Here is a 26,889-nt window from a genome sequence, read left to right on the forward strand (position 1 = left end):
CAAATGATTCTCTGTGGAAATGAGAAGGCACCTTGAAAGGGGTTCATCTTAGACTCGGTCTACACTCCGTAAAGGCTTGGAGACGACTGGCGACTGGTATGCTGGTACTAAGACTCCCCCACCACCCAACCAGCGCAGTAACATTCCCCTCCTGCACCACGTTTTGGCCGGAAAAATCAGTCCTATTACTTCCCGGAAAAAACCTGTATGATAAGATTAAAACGAAAATATAGGAAATATTGCTTAAATAAAATAACAAAGTATACAATTCAATCACACTAATAATTTTATTTTTCTCCAATATGGCTCAGTCATGGAACTCTGATATGACAGAGTGTTTTGGTGATTTCAAGAGAGAAGGAACACTACCATACATATCCCTTTTAAATATAATTTTGAACTCTCAATATGAAAGTAAAGACTTATTAACATGTTTTCTATTTTTTTTGCAAATAGCCTGTCCTGCCCTCTTGTTACCACTAACATTAACAAAATAAGTTAACCAACACAGTTTTGATAAGGGGGGAAGGAAATATGGGGCAAATATATTTATTTATTTATATATATATATTATACTTTTGTGACTGATATGACGGGGGACAAGTAAGGAGAATAAGAGGGATGGCTCGAATAAAAGGATCTCTATATACAACAAGCGAAGAACAAATAAACATCTGCCTTTTTAAGCAACAATAAATAACGCAAAGCTTGAAAGAACACACATTCTACACTAAACACTATCTAAAAATAAATATATATTTGTGTATTCCTTACTTCTTTTTTGTTTTTTGTTTTATATGTTTGTGAGTTTCCACATGAGGTACAAGCATACATTGAGGACAATAAAACTATCAACATGATGATATAAGGAATCACTCCTAAAAACAAAGTGAAGGCACAAAAGCTCTTTTTTTATATATATATATTTGTTTTCTTTCACATTCTTCAAATAATGATTTTTCACGAACTCTTTTCTGTCTTAAATATATATAAACACTTGTCACGATAAATTCAGTTTATGTATAAATTTGAGACATTTGAAGTATCAACTGAATAACTGACAGGTAAAGAGACTCTTTTTTTATTCATACTTTTTTTAATGTATGTATATATATATATACATATATTATTGTAAACATGTAATTTTTGAATTAGTTTTTTTTTAAATAATAATATGATGTTTATCTTATGTATATATATATATATATTGTGTAAAATACTTCTAAAATGAGATCATGTTCTCTGTCACACCTTAGGAACGCCATGCACCTCTTGAAGGTAAACTTTCATTATTTATTTTTTTTTTATTTTTATTTTGTGACGGGGAGGGAAATGGGGGGAGGGGCTGGCACAGCTTGTACATGGTACATACACATCTTCATCCCTCATTCTTGTGATTAATTTACGTATACCATTCGTTCGCTATCATACATTTCTTTCTACAAATTTTTACTTACTTTTTTTTTTAGCAAAATCGTTTTGGTTCTTTATTTTTATTCATTGTTTTGTCCCTAATGTGAGTTTCTTTTTATTAATATTGTTTCTGAGGGAAAGAGGGAAGGGGCGGGGGGGTTCAATAATATCACAATAACATGGAAAGGACACATGCCTGAGATATTGTCCTATCAAAGAAAAAACATTGCAATATACAACTAACTTTTTTTAAAAAATATATATATATGTATATATACATATATAATCTTTCTCTCTTCTGTGTACACTACATACATTTAATACAGTTCTCTTTTTCTTTCTCTCTTTATTTCATTAATTATGTATAGATATATTCTTATGTATAATATATATATATATATATTATAAGTATGTATGTTTATTGGATTTTTCTAGTTAATATATTTTTTTTCCACGGCTATTCGGTGGGCTGGCGTCCTAATTGCTTAACATACAGTATCTCGTCATTAACCCACTGCAGCTGTTGTGTGGTTGTTTCTCTTCATAAAATGAATAAAATTTTCAACAATAAAAATCACAACAGAGCAAACATTAACAACACGACAACAATAGTGCTACATCACAGATTGACCAGTGAGCACAAGTTTAAATATATATATATTCTTTTATTTCATATATATATTATATGAAAGTTTATTTTTATTATCAACAGTTTGTTTTTCTTCCACGTTTTTTTTTTTTTTGTTTCTATTTTTCGTAAGTTTTAAAAACGAACTATGTTTATTTCAAGAAGAACAAGAAGAAGAAGAAAAAACAACTTGGTAAATTTAATCGCTGTTTAAAAGTCTGCTTGTTTTTCTTTTCTTTTAAGAAAGTCTTAGGTACACTCAATAACATGAGGTTGTGGCGTTTCTATAACAGATGGCCTTGGTTCAGGTTCACACGGAATATTCGCTGTGGCTGCTGGCAAACAAGCTGACGTTGGGTCGAACGGGTCACGAGAATCGCTATCTCGTAAGTCCCTTTCCATGTTACCTGTTGGTACAAGAGAGAAAACAAATATTTAAAATTTTTGTTTCTAAAACCAACATACTTAACCTTAAGAAAAGAAAAAAAAAATGATCAAAACATAGCAAATAATTTAATATCTCATGCGAATTGCCTGTTTATTATTCGCACATACTTCTTATACACAGGGTGCAACACGTGCATTTGCACGGATCGACAAGTTTCGAGGGTTGACAAAATCTGTCATAACAGTATTATTTGTAATAGATATTTCTTGTTGGAAACAGACTTCATAATGATGGTAGTTAAATTTAGTAAACTGACCTTCTATTTGAATTCTACATTCATAAATCATATCATATATATAGAAGGAAAATCAAGAAATAAAGATAAAAGAACTAGTTGCACTGGCATTGCAAACTGATATATTGAGTTTGAAGCTCGATATTGAATTCTATAAAAATGATTATCATCTTTCCTCTGCAGATATGTTTGCTTTGTCTTTCACTAACCTAATAGATTATTATTTAAAGAAAAAAACAGACACAATGAGATTATACTTGTTAGTGTTAGGCCTTTCTGAGTGGGAGTACTCTTTCCCTCCCCTTTGTTGTTCATTATGGGGTAGTATACTTAAAATTGTGGCTTTGTTCTTTCGGAGAAACGGGGCGGCAAATAATGTCATTGCACGGGGCGACAAATTGCCTAGGGCCGGCCCTGTCTATACGCTTTGCATACGAATATCAAATCGAACGCCAATTGGATTTACTTATCCAAAGCTTTCCAAGTGAAACAATAAAACATCTTACTGTTATCCCATTTAGGTTAAAGAACGTGGATAAAAAGCGCAAGTGAATAACATTGAAAAATTGGTGAAACAGAAAGTCAAACAAAACGACAAAACGACCAAAAAAAAAAAAAAAAAAAAAAAAAAAGCTCAGACAAGTTGACTACCATCAAATCACAAGCTCCAAAAATCGAAACAATGGCATTTTACAATATGAAAATTTCTATGAAAATGCAGAGGCCACTGTTAACTAACTTCAAAGTATTCATAAGGCAGAAGGTGCTTTATAACATAAGCAAAAATGTCTTCGCAGTAAATACATCTGAAATCGAATTGTTTTAAAATTATTACCAACTGAATAGTAAAAATTTAAATTTTGGAACTAGATAGCTGGAATGATTAAAATTGGTAGTAAGGTGTGATATACGTATATATCAAAGGAAGTTATACTTGTCTATCCAAAACTATTACATAGTCTTTTGCGTTGGTCTAGTGCAGTTCCGGATTTACATATAAGGTACACAAGCTATAGCTGAGAACCCCACTCGCTTGGGAGCCCAAAAAAATTAAAGAAAAGCTTATTTTAATGTAATTTCCAAATAACTAGAAAAAGCAAATGAGATAAAATGCACATACAACAAGGGTGTTTTGTATTGTTATGTACTAGGCTTTTATGAACCAAATAATAAGGCTCTATTTCTCAGCCCTCACTTGTAATGAGCCCCCTGTCATCCAGCCCCACTTATAATGGAACCCCCGTTTCTCCCGATCGCCCCCCCCCCCGTGGATCCGCCCCTGATTGGGCCCTTGTTTGCATTTAGATATCCATTAGGTCCATAAATTAGTATATAGTATATATTTAAATCTAAAAAGCGGCGACATTTTGAAGCTGAAAAAAGAAAGCTTGAATTACAAAGGGCCCCTAAAGCATGACATATAAAGGGGCCCCTTTCAATAGCTTAAGCCCCATCAAACCTAAATCCGGCAATGGTCTAGTGGGTAGAGCGCGTGCGTTTGATGCACATGGTCCCCGGTTCAATTTCCGATGGGAGAGCATTAAATACTTTACGATGATTCTGAGTTCATATTCAACTGTTGTTCCACGTCTCAAATAGCCTCGATACTGCAAAGGGAAAGCTGAACTTAAACAAATAAACAAACAAATACAATTATCGTATTTATGTTAAAGACATGTTTTTCTTAAAGACATGTCTTCAAATACCCATTTGAATCTCATCTTAATGTGATTTCTATTACTCTAACAACAAGTAGTTAACGTTTCAGTGCTTACATTTCACTCAAGAGCAAAGTGAAATCATCAAAGGTATTCGCAGGAGGAGCAAAGTTTGGCGCTTTCACGTAATCAATAACATAAAGTTATTGCTAATCAGCCATTGTAGCTTATGCTGTGATGAGCTTAGCGGAACAGGATTGAAATTAAATATATTTTAGAAGAAACTGTCTCTAGCTTTTCGGTAAACTTTGGTAAGCTGTAATATTCCTGCAGTTTCGATTGTGAGGAAAACATGATTGAAATAAATGAATCCCAAAGTGACCCAATAATGATTTCACGGAGAGGTTCGGGAAAGAATTGCATCCCCGGAGCTGTGAAATCCCCTCCCGGGGCAAATCTCCAATGGTGAACAATAAGAGTTACTTGTATTTTCACAGTACTATTTTTAGCCGTTGTGTATTGAAATTCCTCTCCCGAAGAAGTCGTTTGAAATCACCACTGCACCAGAAATGAGTTCAAAGACCATTTCAAGTCACAAATAAAAATGAAATAACATTGTAAGCGTTTTCGCTGATGCTTCATCAGATAGCGAAAGAAAGCAATGGTAAAAAGAGGACAGTAACTGAGTACCCATCATCACCAGGCACAACACTTTCATCTCTCAGTTACTGCTTTTTCTCATTAATATTTCTTTGCTTGCTGCTTCTACTATTCTCATACCTGATAAAGTACTAGCGAAAGTACTTACAACGTAACTTGCTTTTATTTATGTTTTGACATAGATTGTTAACTCATTTCTGGTAATTAATATCTGCATAATAATGTATACGTGTAAAATAGAATATACGAAATTCTATTCATAAGTATGAAACATGTATATCAAAGGCATCTACAGGGACGAATTTAAAATTTGCACGCGACTTTTCCCAACTCTACCTTTTTAAACACAGATAGTAAGTCACCTAAGACAATACTCTATGATGATTACAATTTGTAACCTTTTGCCAAAATCATGAGCACAAGAACTTTCCTGAAAATTCTGACAATAATACTCATATCGTTTCGGTAAAACAAACATTATTTTAGAGAACTAAAGCAAACTCGTAACTGTGTATGATGATGGGCAAAGCAAAAAAGGAAGTGTTACTACGATAAATCTAAAGGGAGAATACAGTATAAGAGACAATTGAAAAGGAGGAAGAACATTTTTGAGAAGGAAGACCGTATTCTGAGCGATGTGATGGACGATATGATATAATTACTAAATAATGGAAAAGGAAAAAGAAGATTTAATTAATGAGCTATAGTAAAGAAGACAATTGTTGCTTCTAGGCTTGAAATTAGTGGGCTACATTAAACAGGAAATTCTTGCTCTAGCCTTGAAATTAATGGGCTGCATTAAAGTGGATAATTCTTGCTCTAGCCTTAAAATTACTAGGCTACATTAAAGAGGGCAAATTCTTGCTCTAGGCTTGAAATTAATGTGCTGCATTAATGAGGGCAATTCTTGCTCTAGGCTTCGAATTAATGGACTGCATGAAAGTGGATAATTCTTGCTCTAGCCTTAAAATTACTAGGCTACATTAAAGAGGACAAATTCTTGCTCTAGGCTTGAAATCAATGTCCTGGGTTAAAGAAAACAATTCCCGCTCTAAGCTTTCATGATACTCTTATTGAAGACAGGTAGGTTTAGGTCATGCCTTATACGTCCTCTTTTTCATTGTTTCATTTCATTTGCAGTAGAGTGCATCATTCGCATGGAAATTTGAATGTTCGTGAAAATGCCCTCCTTTCCGCCCTTCAGAAGCAGAATTTTTCGAAAATGCTGCAAAACGTAATCCCTTATTTTTAAGTAAGAGTATATATACCTACTTTCAGCTAAGCGAATTTTAACATTGGACACACTCTGAATTTTAAAAACAGAAAATTTGAATATAGGAAGTTTTTCTTTCCTCTTTAAAAAATGGAATTTTCAAAATCGTTGAAACACCACAGGTTACCTTATTTGCAGTTAAGTGTTTATATAATTTCACATCTACAATTGAAATGAATCCTCACTTTCGACAGTTTCTAAATAAAGGGGAAATTTGAGTATTATAAAAATGAAAATAAAATGAAATCTTTCAGTTTTACGTCCCACGTTTATGAAGGCTAAACAAAAGGAGACAGTGATGATGAGAAATCAATGCAATGGTGGAATGAATGAAGTGGAGGGAAACGGGAGAACCCCGAGAAAACTTACGAACACGGTGTTTTGTTTGTCCATCACAAAGCCCATTTGACGCGAGCTGGGATCGAACCAGGGACCCCACGCACCATAGGTGAATGCTCCACCACTCAGCCAGCGTGCTCCCTATTATAGAAATAATCATCTTTTTCCTTTAGAACTGGAATTTTGGAAAACGCTAAAACATGTGCTCCCTTATTTTCCATGAGAGTTTATATACCAAGTTTCTCCCAAACTTCAGGGGTTCATGAGATGGTAAAAGATTTTAACCCCCTTTATCCTCTTATGATACATATTTGAAAAAAAAAAAAAAAAAAAAAAAAAAAAAAACATAAGGAAAGGAGTTTTCTGTCCAAATTTTACGCTTCTAGCTATAATAGTATGACTTGAGCGTTAATGAATGGGTGCTTTTACCCTTTTATATAACGGTTTTGTATGGACTAGAATGCCTGGCTTTCATGTTTTTTTTCTTTCATAATACTCGTGTGAAATGTCATCATCTTCACAATTTACGTTAGTGTTGTGTAGCAAGATGTAGCATTTCAGCAATATAATACTGTCATGCAAAAAGCACGTAAAAGCACAAAAGAAACAAGTGTACGACACAAAGCGAGAACATATAGATGTATATAATTATATGACATTGGAGGAGAAAAATTGTTCTTGATTTTTTTTTTTTTTTTGTAAACAGACAAAAATGTTGTGAACAAAGGACAAAACAAGACACACACACACACACACACACACATACATACATACCCACACACACACTCACACACAAAGAGTGCTACAGTCAACGCCAAAGATTACAGTTGATCGCTTACCAAACCATGATCCTAGGTAAGCCCAAGAGCCTTAAGTTTTGAATAGAACCTTCAGGACGAATAAGCTTCCAATCTGAAATACAATTGCAATAATTGAAAATTCGTTGTTTTGGACTTAAGATGAATTAACGACCTCCTTCTTAACATTATCTTCGTGGTTGGCTGTGCATCCAAGAAAATTAAGGAAATATAAGAGATTTAAATTTATATTTATGTTAGTTATAAGTGATGAAATAGAGAAGCGAAAGGTTTTAGGTTTAAACAGAATAAATTTTTCTCCTCCATGTCAAAGTTGTTTGAATCTTATTCGGCCAAGAAATTTGTAGAGGATAAGATCTTGATAACTTAACTGCCGCTCTCAACATTTTTAATTTCAAGTAAAAAAGATACCGTAGTATTATTTTGGTAATTCCTAATATGTACAGTATTAATGCTAATCTTCAGTATTCAAAGTTGTAATTTTTTATTGTTTTTCTTCTGCTTCCAAATCTGATTAAAATTTGTTCTTAATAAATTTCCACAATTTATATTTAGCTAATATATGTACAGTGTAAACAAAATTTACTACGTAGAACAGATGTATTAAATTATGTATTTTTTTACATTTATTTTATTTTATATATATTTTGCCCGTAGGTAAATAATTCCTAAATTTACGATATTACAATATTGATTTTCTTTTTAAATTGAAGGGGAAGGAGAAAGATCTTTGTTGTCAATTTCCTCGAGTTGCGATTTTTTTTTTTTTAAGATATATTCGTATAATAACTATACTAGTCTATATATGTGTACTTCATAATTTCTTTTGTAAATTTTCAGTTATGTTATCATTATATTCTTTCAAATTATGATTGTTTTTCCCTATTAAACCACTTGGTTTAACAGCTCATTTGAGGACTTGAGCCGCTCTAACGCCATCTGTCAGCGACCAGCTGAACTACGTCCAAACTAGCTACGAGCACGTGGTTAGCATGCTGCATCGCCCTGTCATTCACTGGCGCATGTCTTTCATTCACATGACTTCCCAGTTTACCTCACGACGCTCAGCACGCTGAAAATTGGGAAGCACCGGCTAAGAATCGAACCCGGGATTACGTGGACGTGAGTACAACGCTCTAATTACTGGACTTCGATTTCCCTTTTCTTTCTTTCTTTTTTTTACAATTTAAAATTAGCTCATATTGAATGCACTTCTAGAAAACAAATACAAAATCTTATTATATAAAAAACAATGAACTCAATCTCTTGGTTATTTGATAATGTGTATGGGGTTCTGAATACTACATTTTCATGTTAGAAATTAATAACTTATTTCTTACTTCATTCTTAATGGTATATAATAAACACTTACTTCTTACTTCAGCATTAATGACTTTCAAGTTTTATGAGGTTTATTTACTTAAGATATACTTGTATACTAAGTACTTTTAAACTTTCTCTTCAATTTATAAGTTTTGTAAGATGACTACCACTACATGTCCGATGTACACGATGCGTTTACCTTTCACGTAAATAATCTTGTATGAGTTTATTCAACTATTCACTCCTATAATGCTTATCGAAGTTATATATGTTTGTTACTTTATTTTCAATGCTCAAGTCTGGTAAGACTTGTTCCTTACTTTATTTTCAGTTTTAAATCTAGGGAGTTCATTTTCGATGGCATAACTTGATGGGGCTTCTTTTTTTATACCAGTAATGTTTTTTAACAAAAGTCTGCCTGAATACACACTAAGCACTAAACCAAGATATCGTAAGGTGATTACTTGTTTAAGAACTTGTATCAGTGCCTCGATATATGAATCTCTCTCTCTCTTTTTTTTTTTTTTTTTTTTTTTTTAATCTTCTTAGTAATCTGTGAAAATAGCTTAACTTTCCTTAAATAATACAAAATTTAAGGACGGCGAAAATGATCAATTGTCATAATCCGTTAAGCACTTGTAACTTACCAACACTTAGCTCTGGCGGGGCATATTCATAATGTCCCGGAGGTGACCCCGCTAACGCAAGTTCTTCCTCGATGTTGTTTGGCTTGCAGCTTGTGGTTTTCCAGTGTGTTCTAAAAAAAAGATTTAAGAAACACATCAATTAATTTATTGCTTCATGTGGCATACTTAAAAATTAAATTACACACAATACATATTCGACAAAATTCGAAATTTGTCATTTGCTGTAGACGTAATTTTAAACTGTTAGTTATTACCTGTACTTGAAATATCTTCAAATGTTCATTTTTAGATTGCATTCAAAGTTACGAAAAAAGTTATGGTTGTTAATACACGAACATTTAAATATTCTTCTTGTTTGATATTTGCAATTCTTACCATTACGTCAGCCTCAAAGATATGAGTTATATTCGCCTCAAGTCTTTTTTTTTTTTTTTTTTTTTAATTCTTTTTAAACCTTCATGTTCTTAGTACAATGATGTTCTGCAAAGATTCCCACGCAAAGTGACTATTAACGTTGAATATCATATAAACAAATTTAAAAAAGAGATCCATTAAGAGCTTAAGTATAAGGTAAAGTTCCGTATGCTTTATAAAATGGAAGTTTTGAAAATCATAAAGAAAAATATATAAATAAATAAAATACAATGTGGTGCTCGATCGCAAAGAGTTTGGTTTGTGTTATTGTTCAAAAGAAAGATATATTACCAGGGCAGAACAGAGATGTATTAAAAGGATGTATGCAAAATGAAACCCTATTCATTTTCAAAACCACATTATACAACTTTCTCTATTAAATTGTAATAATATGTGTACATACACAAGTAAACGTTGCTAATTCCATACGTAGAAGTCAAAATAGATCTACACTTTTCTGTTTTTTTTTTTTTTTTTTTCATCATCTTTTAAAGCTCATGAGGAGCTACTTAAGTGTAATTCGAAGCTATGTTCATTTGTTTTATCATATTTAAACAGAAGTGAAACGAACATTTGGGTAGAAGGAGATCCAGGCTTACTAAATTCAATAGTTAGCATAGGTATCAAACTTAATTCATCTCCTTTCCCAACAATAAATATATTAATTTTTATCTGTTCTCACTGACCGCTAAACTTAAATTTAAGCATCAGTGCAGGGTTGCTTCGAAGAAAAAAAGAAATTAACTCAGACGCGTGTGCTACTTACTCTGATTCTTGCTTACAGAATATTGATTGAATACAACGTTATGAAAACTCCATACTTGTTTTGATATCGATCTAGACAGTAATAGTAATTGCAATAGAACTAGAACGATTAGTACAGGTGCGAATTATTAAATATTTATAGTAAAAAAAAGTAAAAAAATAATTACGTTTGGATGTCTCAGTGAAGGTTTTCAGCTGTGAATTTTTAAAAAATATTCAAAGAACTTCTCCGTTTTTTTTTTTTTTTTTTCATATTTTGACTCCCTGATATGAAATTAACACTTAATAATCCACAACTATCCCTAAGAATAATTTTATTTTAAAGATAATAAAACTGTTTGTTACTGTACCTTAACCCACTGGCGCTTATGTACTTTTTGTTGCAACCTTGACAGGTATATGGGCGTTCGTTTGTGTGCAATCGCTTGTGAAGTTTGAGATGAACAAACTGCGTGAATTTAGCCGGACACAGGTCACATGCGTAGGGCTTCTGACCCGAATGCAACCTCAAATGCGTCTTCAAGTTGGAGGTGCTGCTGAATCGCTTCTTGCAGATGTCACACTGGTGTGGCTTCTCCCCTGAGGAACACAAACTCAATTCATTGTGGATTATATAAACAAAAAAACGAAGGAGAGAAAATAGAAGGAAAATAATTAAAGAGGAATTAAGAAGATGTCGTGCTAATCTAGATCTCAGTTGCCATTAAGTTTGGTGTAGTTAGTGGCGAGTCATGAGGGAAGGCACATCTTCAAAAATTAGAACTTTATTGCTGCGAGAGAGGGAAGAAATCTTACCTAAAAAATTCTAATTTTAATATTTAAAAAAATTAGAACTTTAAGTAAGCTTTTTCCTATTAACTTGCAGCAATACAAGTGTAAGTTTTAACGAGATGACTTCCCTCAAAAGCCGCAGCTATTTGTAGTATTTGTAAGTTAAATTCATTAACAGTTGACAGTTTCATAAGGCTCTGTTATTTGAACCACATTACAAAATATTCTTAATTTTGCTCTTCGCAGATCACGAAAATGTTTATGTACGTATGATCATTATGTAATTTTTTATTAAAGGGAAACCAAAATTCGGCTTTTTATTCTGAACTATAGTTCTCAAAGATAAATAAATAAGTAAAACGAAGGATATATGTCGTAAATAATTTAAGTTAGTAAAACAGTGTTGCAATAGTACAAGAAATTTTTAATTCATAGGATTCATACTTTTTAGAATTTACGGTAAGCGATCGATAAGAAATGTGATTTTTTGGGGCATTTCGATTCTAGATTTGCACAAAACAAGAAAGCAAGAAAAACAGGTATGTTAATTTATGAAACACCACACAAGAAAATTGATTAATTACTAAGGGAAAAAGAGACTACTATTTATAAAGCCATGAAGGATAATGACGCATATGCTCTACATGACGTAACGTATCGACAGAACAAAGTGCATGATATCCAAACATATCGAAATATTAGCTATATACACAATACTATTCCTGGAACGTTAGATGTTTATTTTTATTACGTTTTCTCCAATATTGAGCTTATGCATTCATTAGCCTGCACCATGAGTAAACCAATCATGAAGTTAGTTCTAAAGCAGAAAATATTAGTAGGAGGTGGTATGAACACTTTTTACTACAATAGAAACCTACACCGTATGCATATATTATTTTCACGCTCGATCCTAGTCAATTGTTTTAAGTTGGTCACAAGGAAGCGCGTTGAGGTTAGATTTACATCGAAGTTGCACCACCCGAGTGCGACGTAATGTCACGTGGTATTATCATGGGGGTCAAGGTGGAACAAAACAAGCCCTGTGGAGTTTCTAACCTCCTTTGCTCGCTGATGCTCGCTCAGCTATGTTTCCTAACGTAAATAAATCACCTTTTGTGCACTGTATATTACGTACAAGGTTAAATGAGTATTATTTTTTATCTTATTTTAATGATAAAAATGTTATGAATTTCTTTTTAAAAAAATAAAAAAAAAACTTTCCTTGGGTCGGGTTTGAACCCACGCCAAAAGCGATTTTCATTACTAGCTCGTGCGCTAGCCACGAGAACCGACAGTACCTGGCGTTTGATTTGTGCTATATATATGCTACGTGGCGAGAAACGGATAACTTCAACCAATCAGACCCGTGTATTTAGCTCCTATGGCTAGGGTCAAGTATCATTAAAATATATGCACACCGTACATGTAAAGAGTTTTTAAGACTAGGTAAAACTTTCATCATCTAATGTGTTTTGTGACAAGTTGATCGATATTATTTCAGTTATTATAATGACATTTTTTATTCTGTTGTGCCATTTTGTAGCTATTATCTAGACATATGTTGTACAGCCAAGGCGAAATCACCATTTCATCTCCTACTAACTTTTTTTTTTTTTTTTTTTTTTTTTTGTTCAAGAAGCTACATTTTATAAGAATGTTAAGCATAGTATATGTTGAATAAGATGTACAGAACCAACAAAGATACGAGCAAGAGTAGCAATTCAAACCAAAAATTTGAATGTTATATCTTCTTGAAAAGTTAAGATTAATGTATATATACACAAAAGGAACAAACGAAGAAACTATTATATGTTTTATAAAAGTCATAGTACAGTACTTGTTCGAAGTAGTTCTACAGTAAAATGATCATTTTACTCTTGTTTTCTTCGTTTCAATGGTGTTTCTTCTTTCTTCTTGCAGAGTTACCAGATAGTGTATCAAACTTGATTTTTCTTTCTTTCTTTCCTTTTGTTTTAACTTTTTTTTTTTAAAAAAAAAGAATTCCATTCTATAATACTTTTGGACATTGCTTTGGGAAAAGAAGTGATCCAAAAAAAAAAAAATAATTTAAGAAAATATTACAAAATGTAATCAAAGAGAAAGAAGAAACACCAACAAGAAGAAGACAGAAAGAAAATGAAGATAACACTAGTATACAAAAATATTATATTGTTTAAAATTTCTTTTACATACTATAATATAAAGAACACAATTAACCAAGCTAAGTATCAGATTACTGTCCTTTACTTGTTCGTAGAATTCTTTTTCTATTCCTATTGAAGTATCAAAACATGTAACAAATTCCAATAAAGATATTCAGAGTTTGTCCAGGAAGTAGTAGGACTGATTTCTTTTTCTCGCCAAAACGTGGTGAAGAAGGGGGATGTTATTGGGTGATGGTGGGATCTTAGTACCAGCACACCAGTCGGCAGTCGTCTTCAAGCCTTCACGGAGTGTAGACTGAGTTTAACGTGAACCCCTTTCCAGATGTCTTGTTATCTCCACAATGTATCGTTTGTTAGAACAGAGCTACGCGGTGAGGTTTTGCGTCAAATTGGGTAAAACTGCGAATGAGACCCATGACATGATCAAGACTGCTTATGGGAGTGATGCCATGAGTCGATCAAATAAGCCTTCACGAGCAAATCGAAAATGAAATTGATGTTGATCATCTTGTTTAACTACAAAGGAGTGCTTCACAGAGAGTTTGTGCCGCCTGGTCAGACTGTGAATACTGCGATCTACGTAGAAGTACTTGAAAGACTCAGACAATGAGTCGCCAGCATTTGTCCACCATTTGCTGAATCATGGAAGCTTCATCACGACACAATGCGCCGAGCCATACCGCCTTTGCTGTTATGAACTTCCTGACCAAACATGGCATCACACACCTTCCCCAGCCACTTTATAGTCCAGGTGTCGCTCCTGCAGACTTCTTTCTTTTCCCTCCACTGAAACGGATCATGAAAGGATGGCACCACGGCTAGATTCAGGCCATTCAAGAGGCCGCAACAAGGGAGCTGAAGAGCATTACAATTTCTGCGTTCCAGGGAGCCTTCAGTGATTGACAGAGTCGTTGGAAGCGCTGCGTTAATGCCGAAGGGGCATATTTTGAAAACCATTAAGTCGATGTGTCAAAATTGTGAACAACTTAAAAAAAATAAATCAGTCCTACTACTTTCTGAACAAACCCTGTATATCGTAATTTTACGTAATTTACTCTTTACACTACTTGTTACCAGTATACTTGAGCAATTTACAGATTTTATGTGTAATGAATTTGCATAATCATTTACGACATTGGTCTTGTGATTCTTTCTGTTTTGTAATAAGAAATATTCTTTCTGTCATGGATTCTAACATTATAGTCTTGCACAACGATTTGGTGGTGAAATTTTAGTCTATCTTCTATCAATAGTGTAGCAATGAATTTAATTTACAAATTAGGTGAACCAAATTTTTTGTTGCCTTTCCCTAAACTTATTTTGAATACACCGTGTTTCGAAAAGAATGACCTGATCTTGGACGGTAATAATTACGGAACATGGGACATGCTGGCAAAGAAATGAGTGTTGTTTGAATGGGTGTGGCCTAGAATTTCAGAAAATTGCCGTTAGATGTCAGTCAATCTTCTCAGTTTGCAGTCAGTCAGAAGGAAGGTTGCGTCCGCTCAACAAAAAGCGTTTGGTGTGCTGCAGTTTGCAAAGATTGAGTCAGTGATTTCGATCCAGCGTGCTGCGTGCTTTTTGTTGGCGTTTTGGGATTGATCCGCCAGCACTCAAAAACATTCGTTATTCGTATCGTCATTTTAAAGAAACAGGTTGCTTAGGTTGCTTATGCAAAGGTAAAAGTTCAGGTCGGCCTCGCTATGACGAATTTAGCGATCGTCTAGATGTTCATGCTACAGCTGGTAGACATTAGAGCATTTGTAATAGCATAGGTAAAACTTGAAGATTTTGTGAGTATTTTGCAATTTATCCCATTTTTGTAGTATGTTTTTATGACTACATATGGACTTAAAATCTGGTCATTCTTTTCGAAACATCCTCTATTATTAACCAGGGCCGTGCTGGGGGGAGGGTGACAGCCCCGGGCGCCGAAGTAAGGGGCGAAAAATTCGGGAGAAAAAAGGAAAAAAGATAAGAAAAATTACTTGGAATATATGTATGGAGGTGCCGTCGTATACTCTCGCCCCGGATGCTGATTTTCCACGACACGGCCCTGATTATTAACTTCCCTTCTAATATGTCTCTGAAGCCTTTTTAGATTATAATCATTATACAGAAAAGTTTAATATAATATGTTCTATTTCCTAAAAGTAAAATATATTTCATATATTTCTTTCTCTTTACAGACGCTAGTGAAGGTACCAAAGCCAGCAGCAGAACTACACTAATATTCTTAATGTAAAGACAAGAATGTATTTAAAGTTGTAAAATGAAGACTTAAAAATAATAGAGATGTATGTTAGGTAAGTTAATGGTTCACATACACCTAAAGTAGTCTTAAAAGCTAGGAGTTTATAACAAAGGCCATTAAATAAGAATAGCACCAAAAACAGAGAGACAGCCAAAGAAGCAACGAGTCACTCGTTTCTTATGGTGCTTTTTCTTTGAATTTGTAAAATCTTTTTTATTTATGTATTTGTAAGGTAAAGAAAATATATGTAATATACTTCTTTTCTTACGACTGTAAAAGCACACCATTCTAAAACGACTATTGATACACTGTTTTCTTATTTCAGTATACTTTTTTTTTTAAACATATAAATATCGAAATACCTGAAATTAAAGAAACAGTGTATTATATTAGTATTTGCGTAAAATTGTACTCTTGTGACACACATATAAGATAAATATTTCTCCAACTTACGACATTATTAGTACAGCTTGTTGAATTACAGTATGTAATGCTTTGTTTTCTATCAGATATACTGTAATTGTGCTTAGAATTTGACGATAAGAGGACAATGAGATCTCTCACGATTAAAACATGAAGCTTTCCACCATTAAAGTGTGGTCGATCAAACATTTTTTTTAAAGCTTGCAATCTTTATTTCTGAGTAAGAAGATTACAACATAGGAATAAAAAATGTATACGTAGTTACAAAGATGGTAATGGTATATGCAACGTGGTGGAAACAAAGTTCCGTAAGTTCTTAAATGATGTGAACAAGAATGAAATAATGGAAAAAATTAAGTTTTTCACATTCTAAAGTGACTTAAACATGAATTAAATAATAGAAATTAAGTTTCGCTAGCTCTTAGATATGAATAAAATAATGGAAGCGTAAGTTTTGCTAGCTCTCAATCATGGATAAAATCATGGAAACTTGGTTCCACCTGCTCTTAACATGGATAAATAATGGAAACCTAAGTTTTATTATCTCTTTGGCATGAAAAAATCATGGAAACTAACATGGATAAATAATGGAAATGTAAGTTTTGTTATCTCTCAGGCATGAAAAAATAATGGAAACTAAGTTTTGCTAGCTCGTAGACATTAATAAAATCATGGAAACTAAGTTTCGCTAGCTCTTACACATGGATAAAATAATGGAAACTAAGTTTCGGTAGCTCTTATATATATATTAAGAATGACATTGGAGAAACGAAGATCAATTATTAATTTTTAGATTCTTAGGTAATATAATGATATAATGCAAGTGAAAATGTCACACAATAAGTTTTATAATGATGGATGGAGCTATGAATAAATTTCTCGACAGGGACAAAAGGAGAAATATGAAGGTTTTTTTTTTACCTGTTTTGAAATAAAAATATTTCATATCCAATTTTTAAGGTTTTCGTTTTTTTAAAACTAAAATAGAAACAAATTTTATTAATTACATATTGCATAGTAATTTTTATCCATTTATGAAGTATATACCGCTTAATTTTTTTTATAGTTTAAATTTAAATGTGCCACGGTTATTCCTTTTAAAGTATAGGAGACAGATGATCAATGAAAGCAAATGATTATAAAAATAACCTTTTTGTACTCTCTGACAGTGAACTGACCCCGGAACCACGTGCATCAAAGCCACTAGACCAGCGATGAGAGCTTGATTTTACTGATCTCAGTATGTCGTAAGTTGAAGAGTACATACATTTTCCACACTTAATAAATAAGGTTCATAATTACATAAAAAAAACAAATAACAAAGGGAAATTGTACTCAAGCAACGAAAAGTATGCCATAATTCTAACATGGGAAAACGTTATCAAACTATCATTTCAAATTAATTGAAGTAAAATTGTAGTAGTAGTAGAGTGAAGTGGCTTTTCTTGTTTTATTCGGGCAATATGTTTACGTACTTAATAATACGTACACGTATGTATTAGTCAATTTTTGATTTTAGGTACTACAAGGTTTATACTTCCTATATATGGTTAACATTTCCAAGAAATGGCATTGATATAATAAAAAAAAAACATTTGCATGTTTGAAACTATACACATGAAAGACGAATAAAACGCGAATAGGAATTAGAAAGACATTGGAGTAAGTAGAATTAGAAAATAATGGAACATGTGTTTAGAAATGAAACTATTAAATGAGATCTATAAAGAAAGATATTTAGAAATAATATTGTTGCCATTTCATTTAACGCTATGTAAGAGAGACTGAAAATGTTTTGAAAATGAATGGAATTTTTGGCTAGCTATACAAAACATTGTGTAATAAATTTGTAACGGACACATTGTAATTTTCAGAAACATGTCAGAGAATTTGTAATCCTTAAAAAATTCGGAGCGTAAAACTTTATGATCAAAAATCTACTATTATCAGCAGCTAAGCATATGAAGAAGGAAAAATAAAATACGAACTATTGAAAAATGAAGTTTTTCTTTGTGTCTGATTAGAAACTTAGAAACTTCTCTATGACTTGAAACAAAGTGACATCACGAAGATACCAAAGTATAGTATTTTTATATATAGTATACCAAATTAAATTTATATTACAGAAAACTACAAACAAAATGCTATATAGTTAATGGGAATACATGTTGTAAATTTATAAGCTTCCTAAACCTAAGTGCTAATTTAACGACAGATAAAATTTATATAAATTACTCTTACGCTCGATATTTGCTAAGAATCTTATTTGCTTGCTTAACATTATCGTTCTTCCTTGCTTGCAGGTTAATGCATATTTTTATGCCTCATAAAAACATTCGTACAATATTAAAAGAAATGTTTATTAATTATCTTAATTTGTACTTTGAGTTTTGTTGCAAAGTATTTTTTAACGTTAAAATACATTAAACAGAATTGTATATGAATAACTGATAATGAGTAAGAACTTTGCAAATGCTACTGAATTCATACTAATAATTGAACTAATCCTTATAGCTCTAGTATGGTCTAATCACTGCGAAATTAAAATGCCGCTAATTTTACAGTAATAATGTGATATCTTCAAATAGATAATCGAAATGTGGAACAAGAGCGCGCTACACAAGACAACATTATTTTGCATGAGGTACTGTTATCACTAGCTTTACGTTTTCAGTCACTTAAAAAACGCGAAAATAAATGTCGATTTTCTAAATGGGTGGAAATCGAAAGCAGATACGTTAGTCGTGATAACAGTATCTCATGTAAAATATTATTGTCTAGCGAGCTCTTGTTTCACTTTTCGATACTGTAAAATTAGCGGTATTTTAAATTCGCCGTGATGGATCCTCTTAATAGTTAATATGATATAACTATCTCCATTATCTTCTATTTAAGACGATAGTGGTTAATATAAAACCTATTGGATAGTATGCAAAATACAGAAAATAGAAATTACTTAAACTAGTGCAAAGTTATATATTTATTAATAACTTAATTAGCGCTAATATGCGTATTCATTAACTGAAAATGAACTCTTTTTACTAAACAATGCGAATACTTCTCATAATCACAAAGCAAGTACTTTTCAGCCACACAAGTATGTGTTATTTATGAAGCAAACATTAGCGAATATGTTTCACATAAAAGTGTTATTCAATTTGAATCACGAATAAATACATTATCGCTGCTTAAACTTGCACCTGACCTTTTCTTTTAAACAAAGAAAGTGACCCAAAATAAACAAGGAGTCGTATTGTACCTGATGTTATAACATTTGTAGATAAATTAATACCAGATTACCTATAATAATAATACAGGATTTTTCCTTTTGTTATATACTATCCGTTTTCGATCACACTTTAAACAACTAACAAATAACAAGGGGAAAACATATAGTTAATATACTGTACTATGAAAAATATATGATGCCAACATGAAAAAAACTGAGTTAGATTACTTACCCCTTTATCTTGAGTATCAGTCGTAGTGTTTCGAATTCCAAGTATTTCGAACTAAATTTTAAAATAAATAAATACATAAATAAATAATTGAAAGAATTCGAAATTTTTAGAACAAGAAACCAACATCAACTGATAACTCAAATATGTTCTACCTTTCTAAAACACATAAGAAATTACGTGTATATATAATGCTACTACTGTTTCCCATGTCTAAACCCACCTGTATGGACTAGATGATGTTTCTGGAGATGAGCTAATTGCGTGAAACTCTTCGTACACACATTACATTTGAAAGGTCTTTCGCCAGAATGAGTCCTCAGATGCACCTTTAAATTAGAAAGCTGGCCAAAAGTCTTAAAACACACATTGCACTCATAATGCATCTTCCCATCTTTCTTCTTGAGCGGATAGGGCAGCGACCGATACCCTCTCGCCTGGCTGTTCGGACTGAGAGGGTTCGGTGAGAGCGAGTTGGGTGGGGACGGCCTTTGTGGTAATGGATGCACATGAAATGAAGAATGTGGAGGAAGGGCATGTCCGTTTTGTAGTCCTAGTGGTGGTGGTTGTGGAGCCCTGTCATGATTCGGTGGTGGAGTATACGTTAATGGTTGTCCGTTATGATGCGAAGTAGTCACACCACCATTTTGAAGTCCATGATGGTACGGATACATATTAAACTGGGGGGTAAACAGCTGTGGCATGCCGTTCACGTACACCAGCTCTCCATTTGAACTTGGGGGCGGGGCAGTACTGTAAGGTGCAGGGGGAGGGGGTGGGGGTGATGATGGTGCAGATGATATTTTAGCTAAAGGAGGGGGTGGGGGAACCGCGGGCAACGCTGGGGTTGGATTCGAACTTGAATCAGGGCTGTGCACTGTCACTTCTGGGGCAGACACATATCGATGAGACTTCTTGTAGGAATACGCCATTTCAGTAGGCGAGGGTGGACACTCGATATTTGGACCATTACTTGTAATACTTGCCGCCGATTGATTTGAGTCAGATTCTTTGTCCATACGACGAAGCAAGATGTTTTCTAAAATACTAGGGGGGCTGCCTTGTTCCTCGTAATATTTGTAATTAGCTGGCTGTTCTGAGTTTTCTTCACAATACGAAGATTTTGAATACATTTTAAACACTTGTGGTTCCACCATCACTGAGGGGGGCGATGTCCTTTCCACTTCCTTTTCTTGGTCAGGTTTGATTTTGTAATGGTACAGCGCCTTGGAAATTTTAATTTTCACCTTCCTGTACTCATTTTTCGATTCCAGCTCTTCTGTGTGTTTCACCGGAGGCTTTTTACTGAAAAAAGAAAAAACGGAAGCTATGTAGTGGATATACTTAAAAAGGAAAAGAAAAAGGAACAAAGAAAGAAAAAAGAAAGACTATTTTCTCACATTCTGTTTTGTCAGGGTCATAATAATCCTGCCGTATGTACAGGGTGATTATAATTAAAGTCCCACTTTCAAAATGCTGTAAAAGAAGAACCACTGGTCAAAACGACTTCAAATTTGAACTGAATATACTTGAAGAAGAGAGAAACGGTATGGCGTAAGAAGAAAAACAATTCGAAGTGTATCAATAGATGGCGCTGTAACTGGCATAACGAAAGTGGATTCGGTTACAAGTGACATTTGAATCGAAATACGAAGGTTTTAGCATGAGTTGCACATTAAATCAACTGTACTGCTCAATGTGCATGATTGTTTCGGTTTCGAGAAAAAAATTACTTCCAAGTCATTCAACAGTTGGTGGATGGGCTCTCCACTAACAGCGCCACAACTGTTGAAGGACTTGGAAGTCATTTTTATAATCACCCTGTATTTATACGACAAATACATATCTTTTGTGAGTTATTTATCTGTGTTCAGTTCAAAGAGAAATATAAAGATGTGAATGATAAAAAGTGCAAGGGAACAGGAGTGTCTCAATAATCTCGACCCAGATTTAAGCTGAAACTCAAAAAGTAAGCTCTCAAGCACCATCCTTGATTCTTTTTATAATATATGTTCCTCGTTACTTGATGTGTAATTGGAATTAACGGCAATGTTAATGTTATTTTAAATGGAGTTGATTGTATGAAATATAAACTCAAATTTAGTACTGCTAGACTAATGTATGTATAACATTTACAAAATTCTATTAAAATATACACCTAAAGATAAATTTTGGTTCCATGAAACTTGTAAACTTAATTAATTTGAAAGGTAGAAGAAATGCATATTACATTTACATTACCGAATAGGTGACAGTCTTGCTTTTTTTTTTTTTTTTTTTTTTTTTTTTTTTTTTTAATAAGTTCACGGCTTGAAAAATGAAAATGTTTATCGCGATAGAAGCAAAAAACACATCCCATCCTTACCAATTCAATTCAGTCAGGGTTGTTACTACCCATCTCCCCTAAGATTCTGTCATTGTCATCTTAGCCTATTCATTGTTACATTTTATAGGCTTTCCAACAAGTAGCGGTTTTTGAGGAAAGTCACATCGAATTTAAAAAAAAAAAAAACCTCTCCTAGCACTGCAAACAAAGAAAATAAACCTTATCTTGTGTATTAATTCTTTTAATACATTAAGTAAGTTTACTTCTCTTAGTTTTTTTTTTTTTTTTTTAAGTGATGTGACTTCTATTAGGAGCTGTCATTGTTCTCAACTAGAATCTTATGTATCCTGAGCTTATTTTCCATGCGTTCCTACTACTTTGGACGTTTCGGTTTACTGCATATCTACTGAGATGTGGAGTTCCGACTAAAGTAATATTCTCTACATTTACCTATCTGCTCGTCTCTTTGTACCCAAAATGTTACAATCAAAATGTGTGCTTCTCGACAACATTCCGCTGTGTTCATCTCTGTGAGTTCTGTCAAACTTGCAGGCAACATTATGGTAACATCCACGCAACCCAATGAGCAAAATTATGCTGATATATAAAGTTATATTGTATATCCAACAAACATATAATCATTTCTAAGTTATCAATTACTTCAACAACAAGTTCCGTATGAAATAGTAGCACAAGTTTCCTCCTCTTATCTACAGGATGGTTGTAAATTCAATATCTATTTTTAATTTAGATTATCCTAGAAACTAGCATCAGCTCTAGCTGGCGTATAATACTGTTTACTAATGTGAGGTTTACAATTTATGATTTCAGAGGTTGATCCAATAAAAACCGCAAAATGACTGGTCTATACAGCGTAGAAGACAGAGCTAAGATTGCCACCAGGTATGAAGTTTGGAGGTCAGTGGTGCAAGTGCCGACAGAATGGCCTGCACGCAGCCCCGATCTAACCTCATGCGACTTCTTCCTTTGGGGTTGGGCTAAGGAACAAGTGTACAAGTTAAAACCAAGGGATATTAAATTAACAGTCTTGAACAAAATAGCCGTGAAGTGTTTGCAAATGTTCCAGTTGAGATGCTAAGAAGAGCCGTGCATTCTGTTTCTGAAAGATTCCAGAATTAAGTGGAAAATTGCGGGTGCTTACGTTCAAATGCAATTTAATAACCAAATGGTACATCCTAATAATGTATTCAATGGAAATAAAACTGTGATAACTTGTTTACTTTTTGAATATTTTTTTGTTACAAATAGATACTGACTTTACAACCACCCTGTACTTAAAATTTTCCTACTAACTGTTTCTGTTTATTACCTCTACCCCATAAATAATTAAAATTAATCACTGCTACATTCTTATGTCCAACATAACTGTGCAATGTACCGGTATAATTACTATCAGAGTGAATAATATTCTTCAACAGGTAAAATGCATACCTGAAATCTAATACATAATTGTTATCACTATCCGAGTCACTGCTGTCCTCTGGCGGAGTAAAAGCATCATCATGATAGCCGTTGCTATGATACCCTTCATCCGACCTTACAGATCCGTCAGTAGGTGTCAGCTGGTTGCCTCGTGCGTCATATGGCTCTTTGCTGGGTGAAACACTGGGTGAGGACATCTTCTCTTGAAGATCATTAGGAATTTCGGCAGCTTGTTGCTGCACTTGTTGCCCTAGAAAAGATAAATACAGCATTTAAAAAATATTACATGCATTGTAAGTATTGTAAACGATAAAGGAAGAAAATTTACTAATTTTCGCATAAATAGCCATTTTCACATATCATGTACTATAAAATATTGCAACTAATGTGATTGTTAAAATCTGACTTTTCTTTAAATGGAAGAGGAACTTTGAAATTTAGATCTATAAAAAGTAGATATATCCTTCCACAGAGAACACTGGCAGTGAAAGTATTTGGAGTTTAGCCTCCCTTTTCAGGACATAGACTATATGAGACGCGGACCTACAGTTGAAGGTAAAAGCCAAATCACCATAGTGTGTATATATATATCTCCATTTCAAAGTTCCTCCACCAGGAATCGAGTCTGGGACCATGTGCACCAAAGATGCTCTTGCTAACCACTAGACCAATGGGGAGAAAATGAAAAGTGGAACATTGATAATTAATCAAAATGGTGCAATGTCAACTGGTCGATCGTAATCAATATATTGACTACTCCTAATTATTAGTTGTCAATTTTATATTAATAAGGCCTAAAGATTTTCATGAAATATAAATTTAAGATTTTCAGGTGCGAAACAGCTGTTGAAATATCCTAATAAGTAATGTATACTTTCTTTTTTTCTGCAAAGTACATTTCAACTTCTCTCTCTCTCGCCAAGTACGGTTCGATGTTGGTACAAGATTTTATTGTGCACAAGTTGTTATATGGCTTGTTAATAAATTGAACGTTGATTGGATTATTTTCCAGATATTAATACATGCATATTTCAAGAATTAAGGTTGCACAATACATGGCATAATATACTGTGTGATGAATGTTTTCTAGTTTTTCTTTCTTTTTTTTCTTTTCACTTATTCATTCTCACTTCTTCTTTGTGATAGAAGAAAACCTACTAGTTTTGCCATTTTTCTTTTTAAAAATATCTTGTTCCAATAAAAGACTTTTGCAGTCGGTTTAAATTCTTATATTAAATTAATAAATACAAATATTCAAGTAATGTTAAAAGAGAAAGAAATAATTGGAATACGAGGATGATTCAGAAAGTAATGCCTCCAAGCCTACTACTTGGCCAATAGTACTGCAAACATTCTGAACTGTTTATCACTAATGCACTGATGTTTAAAATATAGAATGTCACTTGTTTCATCTTGTCTTTATATCTTCTCGTTCCAGAGTAATGGAGTAATCCACGGTATTCAATAGTGACGTCCGGTTGATCCAGTGGTGTCATTGAATTTCTGACTGTGGAAGGTCGTGCACCGAGGAACATTCATTGCCGGCGACGAGTAATGGATACACCATTACGACCCGGAAACGAAGTGTCAGTCGATGTAGTCCTCTCATCCGCCAAAAAAATTCAAAGTTGTCCCATCTGCTGGCAAAGTGTCGTTGACATTCTACCTCATCCTGCCTATAGTCCGGATCTTGCGCCATGCGACTTTTGGCTCTTCCCCAAACTTAAGAGGCCAACGCTACAGCTGTGGCGCCGAGGTGGAGGCAGCAGTTCGGCAGTGATGTCGCCAACAGCCACCACAATTCTTCGCCAACGGCATGGAAAACCTTGTTTTGCGTTGGCGCAAGTGTATTGCCCGTAATGGGGACTATGCTGACATTGCAAGTTCTTCACTGATACTTGTATCATCATCACCCTCGTATTATATAATGTAAGACAATAGATTGGGAAACAAAATAAGAATTGCCTTCAGTTCCCCACAATATATTGACTGATTTACGAATAGTACAAATACAGAAATGCATATTATAAATCTGAAAAATTTGAAATTCATTTATCTGTTTACCTCAAATTCTATGTAGTTTCAAAATGAATGAGAGAGTCATTGAATACTTACGAATTCTTTGCAGCATAAGTTCTCCCGTTAAAGGGTAGTTGAGCCGTTCTGCAAATTCTCGGCAGTACCATACCAAAAGTTCTTGGTTTGGCAAGATAGGTCGGATTGTGTAAAAATATATATTCATCTGAAAAGAAAAAAATAATAATGTTCTATTGTAGTACTACATACTTGAAAATTTACAATAGTTTATAACTTACTACATTTATCTATATGATAAATTTAAATAAGAAATCCATTTTACAAGTTGTTTACTAGACAACTAATAACACTAGACATGTCATGAATAGTAAAAAAAAATAAAATAAAAAAATAAATAAAAAAATAACGAAGTACGATTATTTGGAAAGCATCCATAACTATTTTGACACTAACCAATAGAGATAATGATTAATCCTCGAAAAAATACATTTCAAGGTTTTTTAAAATTATTTTTACTTTTATTTATTTATTTTTATTTATTTATTTATTTATTTATTTGTGGAATACTTTCTAGGTTGAGAAACGTTTATCCGAGGTAAGTAAGTTCATAAAGGTAAATTCTAGCCCACTTATCAAGTACAGCTAATGATTGGATTGAATTTCAATTTAGCGTCCATTTTGGTACCGAAGCTGAGACGTGGACTTATAGCTTAAGGTGGAATTTAAACCACTGTAATAGGTGCATTTTTTTTAAGAGTCACCCACTGGAAAATCGAGTCAATAAGTTATTTCTTTCCCCTGTGGTTTAAAAGAGATCTAGAAGGCTGGAAATTGATGCAGGAATTTGGATTACAATTCAATTGAACAAGGACTGGGTATTTTGATTTTATTTCGTAGCTAATTAATATTACTCTTATGTATGGCACTTTCGAGAAACCAGAAACTTCATCTCTACCCCTACTTCATCGTTGAGCAATGACAAACTTAAGCAATAAACATAGTTGGAAAGCCTCAAAACTGAAAACTTTAATGAAATGTATCGTGGAACATATCTATAATCTATATCATTCTTAAAGGTATGATTGTAAATTCTAAAAAAGTACAAATCGTAGGTCGAAAGTTTAACAACCCCTTTCTAAAATAAGAAAATCAATACAAATTTTAAAAGAATGCCGTAGAAATGTTCAAATATTCTAAATTTGCAAAGGTTTAAAAAAGGGGTTCTCAGTCACGTTTATAAAAAATGCAACGTTTGCTTATCTTTTGAAACTCGTGTGTCTATACTCTGTGGTAAAATTATTCCTAGTTCATTGTTCTTTATTTTTTTTTATTTTTTCTTTGTTTCTATGAAAATTTTAGTATAGTTTGTAAGGTGCTTTCATTTATTT

General features: G+C 33.3%; 1 protein-coding gene across 4 annotated transcripts in view; it reads right to left on the minus strand.

The window, feature by feature from the left end:
* Positions 1–263: 263 nt before the first annotated feature.
* Positions 264–26,889, minus strand: part of Blimp-1 (PR domain zinc finger protein 1) — a 109,983-nt gene continuing 83,357 nt past the window's right edge. For 3 of the 4 annotated variants that reach the window (XM_081760153.1, XM_081760150.1, XM_081760151.1), the window contains 6 exons: positions 25,580–25,706; positions 23,474–23,714; positions 19,919–21,000; positions 10,972–11,200; positions 9,443–9,552; positions 264–2,448 (listed from right to left, as the gene is read on the minus strand). In XM_081760153.1, coding sequence (XP_081616279.1) covers positions 2,291–2,448; positions 9,443–9,552; positions 10,972–11,200; positions 19,919–21,000; positions 23,474–23,714; positions 25,580–25,706 — 1,947 coding nt within the window. In that variant the 3' untranslated portion in view covers positions 264–2,290. Of the gene's footprint in view, positions 2,449–7,493; positions 7,567–9,442; positions 9,553–10,971; positions 11,201–19,918; positions 21,001–23,473; positions 23,715–25,579; positions 25,707–26,889 lie in introns of all 4 variants that reach the window. The other variant, XM_081760154.1, reaches the window with a different exon arrangement.

Source organism: Thermobia domestica, chromosome 5 (genome assembly GCF_964235325.1).
Source record: "Thermobia domestica chromosome 5, izTheDome1.hap1.1, whole genome shotgun sequence".
Classification (NCBI taxonomy): domain Eukaryota; kingdom Metazoa; phylum Arthropoda; class Insecta; order Zygentoma; family Lepismatidae; genus Thermobia; species Thermobia domestica.